Genomic DNA, 7,606 nt, shown 5'->3' with positions numbered 1-7,606 from the left:
GTAGCTGCTAATTGATTAGTATGTTAGCTCATATTAGAGGTCTGCTTGTGTACCTAAATTTTAATGGGAGTCATTCAATTCAACAGTAATAATACGATACAGTGTGTGTATGTGTGTGTGTGTCTTTTCATATATTATATTAAATAAAATATAAAATATTATTTTGTTTTATTTTATTTTTTAGATAATAAAAGATGGATCGAGTGATGAGGATATACTCTGATGAAAGTCAAATGGAGTTAATAGTTGAGATCTTAAGAAGAGAGGTGGCAGCATATGATTGGTAGGGAGGAGCCCAAAATTTGAACAAAAGCCGAGGACTGGGCCTAGGAGATATATACCTTAACTGCCAACGACTCCCATAATGTCTCTCTCTCTCTCTCTCTCTCTTCTCTCTCTCTCTCTCTCTCTCTTCCACTTCAAAACCCCTCACCCACGTTAACCACAATTTACTTCCCATCAGCATCCCGTGTGGAAATCTCAAAGATTTCAGCTTTCAATTAAATACGGATCTACGCTGCTCATACTAAACCCTTTTGTTCTCAGCTTCTTCAACCTCTGTTTCTTCAACATGGCTGTTCCTTTTCTTGCACTTTTACTCCTTCTTGGATCGTACTGCTCTGTAGCTGCTGCCAACTTCGACCTTCCATTCTTTTCCCCGTCGTTTGGTTTGTCCTCAAACTTTATCCCCTCTTTTTTTCTTAAACAAGATTAGGATTTGAGCACTTGTAATCGTTTCTGTTTGTGGTTGTTTTTTCTTTTATATGGGTTCATAATGGGATTTTGATGAGTTTTTGGCGATCTGGGTCGTGTGTTTTCGTATGTTTACGTGTGATTCTTGGAGGAATTTGAACGGTGTGTACTGATATGTGGAGATAGGCAATCCGTGCAGAGAAAATGTTTGTGGAAAAGGAAGCTGCGTGACTACAAATAACAGCAGTTTTGGATTTGAGTGTGAGTGCCAACACGGATGGATACAAGCTCGGTCCCAGGATGATGACCACCTCAAGTTCCTGCCTTGTGTCATTCCCAATTGTCAGTCTCTCTCTCTCTCTCTCTCTCTCTCTCTCTCTCTCTCTCTCTCTCTCTCTCTCTCTCTCTCTCTCTCTCTCATGATGTCCTAAATGTTTTCTTTTTCCTGTGCAGGTCTAATGTGTGATTTTTATGTTCTTTGTTATGATTCTTTATATATCCAGAATCATATTCTCAATTTTTGAATATATTTAAAGGTGATGGAGATTTGTATTTTCCAGGTACACTCAACCACGCCTGTACAAATGCTCCTGCTCCAGCGGCCGACAATCACAAGAAACCCAACTTATCATTCTTTGACCGTAATATAACATACCTTTTTGAGTTTTTGCAACTTTTCCTTGACTTCTCATCAACCATGTTGTCCTATATGTTCCTTGTTTGTTTTCTCTTTATGATTTTTGTAGCCTGCTTCTGGACTGATTGTGGAGGAGGTTCATGCAACACCACCTCTCCGTTCACGCACACCTGTTTATGCGAAGAGGGTTATTACAATTTGTTCAATTCCACCGCTTTCCCATGCTACAAAGAATGTAAGAACATCAAGTAGTTATCACCTTGATTTAGCCGTGAATACAAGGCGTGAGCATAAACTTAAATGCTGGCATTTCCAGTTACAAACAAGAGGACCTGAATCAATCTTGAATATGAAAATCTTTTATCAGGTGCAATTGGATTCGACTGTCCAAATCTTGGACTCGACATGATGCCCAGCCCCCCTCCAAGCCCCAGCTTGCCTGATGATAGTAAAAGCCACGGTGAGAGTCCATTCCGTGCTGCCCTTGTAGTCTTTTTCTTACCCGAATGCATGAACACTATTGTTAGTCAACTAAACTGTTTTGTTCTACAATTGTTAATTGAGTTTCATGGACTTAACACGGTCAAAATAGAATTTAAGGATTTATATCCTTGCCTTGTGATATTGTAAGTCGCGTTTGTTCTGTTTGGTTGGTAGCAGCAGCAAGCCTGATCCCAAGAGCTGAATTTGGGTGGTTGATTATCATGGCAACAACTTCGGCTCTGGCTGTGTGGAAGCATATTTAAGAAGTATTGTGATCCGTTTCTCTGCTCATTTTTATGGATTACTTCAGGACACATTATCACTCACTTTATTCAGAGAACTAAAGATACAGGTCGCATGCTATTTCAGTCAGCTGTATTGTTTTATGGTAGAAATATAGGATGAATATTTTTTGTGATGTATCCACTTGTACCATAGAGGGTAAGGTTTTGCACGATGCAGGTGTATGTAAAGAATTGTACTGCTTTCTGGTGCGTATTTAGACTCTGTTTGCTCAGTAGTCTTGTGATAGCTTCAAATTTCTGCTTTCATTTATCAACTCCACAAGCTTCTGAAATTTGAATAATATAATCTTCAAGGTATCATGCATATGTAGTGAAACTTCACATTAATGCCACAACCCAACTAACAAATTTGTCTTGATAAATTTCTGACTTGCATACACAAAACAAGGCAACAAGGCAAGTAACAAATTCATCAAAGTCACTAGTTGTATTAAGCGAAAAAACACGATTGGCCCGTAGGCAGGCAAGCCATCCAGCCTCTGTCCGCTTGGCTTTGATAGGAATACTTACATGTCTTAGTTTTCTGCAAACTGTTATACTGAGAAGATAATCTTGAAGATCAAACAGTTCTACTGGAATGAGTGATGGCATGATATATCAGGGAGATCAACTAAAACAAAAATTGCAAGTGCTCAACATGTTGTTCTTTATTTCTTGTCTTGGATGCATCAAACAAGGGAAACAGATTCAATGCAGAGTATAGATTGTTCAAATTCAATAAAACTCAAGAATTTTTGCTAAGCCTGCCGTAGAACAGGGACATGTATGTCACACTCTCAACCTTAACTGGGAGTTACCTTATTCTTTATCTATGATGTTAAATAGCGTTTGTGTAGAGCAAGGGGAAAACTCCCCATCTTTTTCTAAGCTGATCAATAAGAAAGTCCGCCAAATCAAATTTTATCCTCAGCCGCTTGAGCTCTGAAAAAATAAATCGACCCCATTTAATCAGATACTTCAACGCAGAACTCAATAAAGTCCAAAGAAAAACCAATCTCAATTCTCTTAATCCGTCCCAAAAAGCTTCATTCTTGACAATGGCGTCCTTAAATACCCTTCAACTTCAAACTTCTTAGGCGAAAGTTCCCTGTACTTGGCAAACTGCTCCCTGGCCTCCACATTTTTATCCATCAAACTGTAGATCATCCCTTTACAAAAATAGGGACGAAAATCAGACGGATCCTCTTTCACGAGCTCATCATAACTCCTCAAAGCCTCATCGACATTCTTGTGAAGGAACTGCATTTGCGCCATTATCAACTTCACATCTCTTGCCTCTTTTACCTTCTCCTCACTTTCAGCAACTCTAAGTGCCTCCTCCAACCGCCTCATCACAGCCTCCCGCTCTCCCGACCTATCCATCAACAAGGCATTCTCAAATAAGGCCTCAAAAGATAATGGGTTTTTCGCCAAAAAGTCCTCAAATGCATCCCGCGCCTCTTGAATTTTCCCCATTTCATTCAAAAGCCTAGCGATAAAAAACTTCCATTCCAAATTGTCGGGTTGAACGGAGGATAATTTTCTTAATATGGATAAGCTTTCTTCGTCCTCACCCGCCTCAAGTTTTTCCTGGAGGAGGTTTTTCAATGCGTCAACGGACTCGGAACTGGATTCCGAAAATTGGGTCAGGGGTGAATGCTGAGACGTTTCTTCTTCTTGTTGGGTGTCTTCGTTATATAATTCTTCTATTAGGGTTTCCGGCGGCGATGAAATCTCCGCTCTAGCATGCAAAGGAGGGAACTTCCCAAATGCTGCCGCAGTGAAAATGACAGCGCAGGCGGCGGCTTTCAGAGGGGAAAGCTGGGGAGATGGAGTGGGATTGCTAGAACCAGCGGCAGCTTCAATGGTAAAGTTTTTCCTGAGGGTGTTGTGTGAGAAACGACGGTGGGTTACTGGGAGAATGTGAGTTATGGAAGTGCTGAGGTGGGAAACGGGTGGCGGACTGAGAGGAGTGATAAATAATGAGTTCATTGAGAGAGTGGAGTTCATTTTTTGGTAGGGTTTTTAGCTTCGAATTAGGGTTTTGCTTCGGGAATTTGAAGCTCTGCTGAAAAATGAACGTCGAGGAGGAAGGAGAGGAGTGAGCTCTGCGGGTCCATATTTGGTATCATGACCCTATCCGGAAACTCTATAAATGGGCCATGCATAAATTAGGCCCGATCCAGATGCATTCAGAAATGTGAAAAAGACCCAAATACTATGTTCAGTGGATCCGGTCCGGCCCAAATTTAAAGGAATAGATCCGTATTTCGTGGAATAAATACTGGATCCACCAAACAAGTATGATCCGAATTTAGCCCATTAGACATCTTAACATAGTAAATTCGATTGAAGTGAAGAAAGGAATAAATAGGAAAAGAGTTTTCAGTAAAAGATAAGATCTAACTTGATTTCTATGTTCATCATCCATGCAAAAATATCATTCATCCACGTATTGATAAATTGGTCATGATCAATAATACGATCTAACGACTCACTTTTTCTTACCTATTTGTTAATAAAAAATATTTATTAACTAATTACCTTATTAATAAACGACTGTATTTAAATTGATAGATATTAAAATAAGATATATTGGATCCACAATAAAAAAATATTTAAAACTTATTTACACAATTTTTGTTATAAAGGACTTTAAATCCTTAATTCACATTTTTTTTAAATTATAATTTTATGATATTGTAATGGACGTCAAATCTATATAATATTCAATCATCTAAAATCATATATCAAAATCATTCAATATATTCAAATATAATACAAATAAATGATATATTCAAATTTACATATTCTACATGTACAAGAAGAAATAAATAAAAAAAAGACTATGTCAATATTTATATTTATAAATTTTAAATATGAAAAAAATAATTTCAAATAAACTTATATGAAAAGAATATCATCCATTAATATTAAATAAAACATAATATGTTATATCCAAATTCCCGACCCCAAACAAAAGTTTCTGACCACTCTTATCATCACCGAACCATGAAAAGATATAAAACATGAGTAAAATCCACCGGACAAGACAGCCCATTTTAGTACGGCCTCAGCTCCGTTATCGGCGGCGTACGGCGGCGCCACTGCAAAGCGTCAGTTAGCAGAGACATGGAAAAACCGTATGTGACAGTATAGGCCAATAGGGTGACAGATGACAGCCCCTGACTTGGGAATTTGATTAGAAAGTACATTTAATGTTTTCGAAATTCGTGCTTCAATTACATCACTTGCTTTTGCACTCTGATTGCTTGTTTTCTTCTCAGGTCCCCTGGATCAATGTTTCGTTTATTTCTGCTTCATTATTTTCAAACATTTCGCTGTTTTCATCATACGTTTGAAGTTGACTTTGGTATTTATGGAGAAATTTTTTTAAAAAAAATATTTAGATTTTCGAGTTTCGATGTTGGAATTATGATTATGATTTGTGCATCTTGATTCATGGCAATTCGGGCATTTGTCTAGTCTATTTAATTTTCCGTAATTATGTCTTGTGAAAATAATTTAATTATACAAAAAATAGAAGTATTAAAATAAATTGTATTGATTCACCATACAAATGTAAATTAAAAAATATAAGTGATTTTTAAAGTGTTGGAGAATTTGTATTCGTATTCCAAATTTTGATGTTTAGGAGTGAGAAAATTGTTAATAAAATTCAATTTAATTAACAAAATTGAGACCTTCATGAATGCGAGATTATGAATTTGAGTTTTTATCAATATGTGTGTGTATTAATACTTATAATTGAAATTCATAATTTAATCATAACTATTTCTCTCAAAATGGAGAAACGAAAAGACTACTTGAAATATAAATAATATATTAGTATTTATGTTGCATGTATGTATAGGTATTGTTATCGATATAACATAAATTGTACGAAACTATAATTTTTAATTTAATTTAAAATAAAATATGTAGTGACAATTAGTGCACTAGAAAAAAAAATTTAATTTTTTTTAAAATAGAAATATGATTTCGTATTTTTATAAGTGTGGAAATATAATGGAGCATTTATTAGAAAGAAAGAAATAATAGTTGAGGAGTGGTAAATAATGTTAAAAATCCAAGAAACATTGGGAATTGAAGCTATTGGTAGTAGAGTAGATGTGTTGAGAATGAGAGATGTGGTCACATCTCTAATCCAAATATCTCAATCTATCCATCTCACTCATCATCAATGCTCCTCCACTTTAATTTCTTTTCTCTATTCTTTTATTAATTATTATGTACATATATATAACTTCAATAATCACCTAAATTATATAATTACTTTTTGTGTTTATATTCCCCAACTATGCCTCATAACATTAAATAATAGCCATTTTCTTTTTTTTTTAAAAAAAAATCAATATATTCAGTACTAAATAATTTAAATTCAAAAATTCAAAATTTAATTACATACATACATATTTTAAAATCAGTGATCAAATTAAAATTCGAGATCTCAAACTTATAATCGATGACTAACCTCCATATTTTTATTTGAAGATGGGGTCATCATCTATCACTTGGAATAAAATAAAATAAAATAAAAGAAAGAGAGGTGGGTCTAATCAAAGGTTCCAATGAGTGTGAAATGGATTAAGATTAGATTCCTAGTATCATTACATTACCATATGAACAACAGAAATAAATAAATAAATAAAAGAATTGGTAGCAAGCAAATAGCTGTCCTGTTTTCCACCAAAATATTTTTATTTTTATTATTCTTTTTGTTTATGAAATAATAAAATTTGTGGCAGGGAAATTGAATGTTGCATGTGGGCTTCCAACACATTGGAAGTTGGTGATACAATTAATTTCCCCTGTTCAATTTAGACTTCTGTCCCTATCTCATTTTCCCATCAAATCAAAAATTTTATTTATTTACATTTGTATCCCACCTTCATTCATATTGCCTCTATTATTCTATACAATCATCCAACCATTATCTATATATAATTATAATTTATTTTTACTACCAAACCAGAAGTTATCTTACCCTCAACCCAACTAGCAATACCAAATTTAAAGATTTGTCATTCATCCAAAGTAAAAATGATGGATGTAATGTGTGGGGCATGTATTTTAAGAACAAATTCTAATTTAAATCAGGTAAAATCAAATCAATCATAAAAAAGTGCAATATATTAATTATATGATTGATCATTTTTTTGTTGAATTGTACTCCAATGACCTAAAAAAGTATCTCAACACTTATAATATAATTAATTATAATTCAATTAAACTTAATTTAAATTAAAAAAAATGTGTATTTGAATAATATTAGAGGCATAGGGTAGTGAAAAGCAGACCTAGACCCAAAGTTAATGATGGCAAGAGGATTCCCTCCCTTGATACTAACATAATAATGCTATAATTCCCTTCCCTTGTCCCACTTACTTCCATATTCCCATATTTAAAGGCTGCCCATTCATACTTCACTTTCTTTTAGCTCAATTTATTACATATAATATATTATTAAATTCTAATTTTAGTTGTA

The 7,606-nt window shown here is 34.7% G+C and overlaps 2 protein-coding genes across 2 annotated transcripts; one reads left to right on the top strand and one right to left on the bottom strand.

Annotated features, from left to right (window-relative positions):
- Positions 396–2,333, top strand: LOC105171307. Its single transcript, XM_011092377.2, has 6 exons — positions 396–668; positions 880–1,035; positions 1,254–1,334; positions 1,440–1,565; positions 1,698–1,790; positions 1,991–2,333. Exons 1-6 carry the CDS (start codon positions 572–574, stop codon positions 2,074–2,076), a joined length of 639 nt encoding a protein of 212 aa, XP_011090679.1. The 5' UTR covers positions 396–571; the 3' UTR covers positions 2,077–2,333.
- On the bottom strand, positions 2,814–4,210 carry LOC105171306 (protein SLOW GREEN 1, chloroplastic). The gene has a single exon (XM_011092375.2). The coding sequence runs from the start codon at positions 4,105–4,107 to the stop codon at positions 3,124–3,126; it is 984 nt and encodes a 327-aa protein (XP_011090677.1). The 5' UTR covers positions 4,108–4,210; the 3' UTR covers positions 2,814–3,123.

Source organism: Sesamum indicum, linkage group LG10 (assembly GCF_000512975.1).
Source record: "Sesamum indicum cultivar Zhongzhi No. 13 linkage group LG10, S_indicum_v1.0, whole genome shotgun sequence".
Lineage (NCBI taxonomy): Eukaryota > Viridiplantae > Streptophyta > Magnoliopsida > Lamiales > Pedaliaceae > Sesamum > Sesamum indicum.
This window is presented reverse-complemented; position numbering and strand designations above follow the sequence as displayed.

Coding starts and splice junctions, on each gene's coding strand:
- LOC105171307 (XM_011092377.2), top strand. CDS start 572: ATGGCTGTTCCTTTTCTTGCACTTTTACTCCTTCTTGGATCGTACTGC. Junction 1,036..1,253: donor GCCTTGTGTCATTCCCAATT/GTCAGTCTCTCT, acceptor TGTATTTTCCAG/GTACACTCAACCACGCCTGT. Junction 1,566..1,697: donor TTTCCCATGCTACAAAGAAT/GTAAGAACATCA, acceptor ATCTTTTATCAG/GTGCAATTGGATTCGACTGT.
- LOC105171306 (XM_011092375.2), bottom strand. CDS start 4,107: ATGAACTCCACTCTCTCAATGAACTCATTATTTATCACTCCTCTCAGT.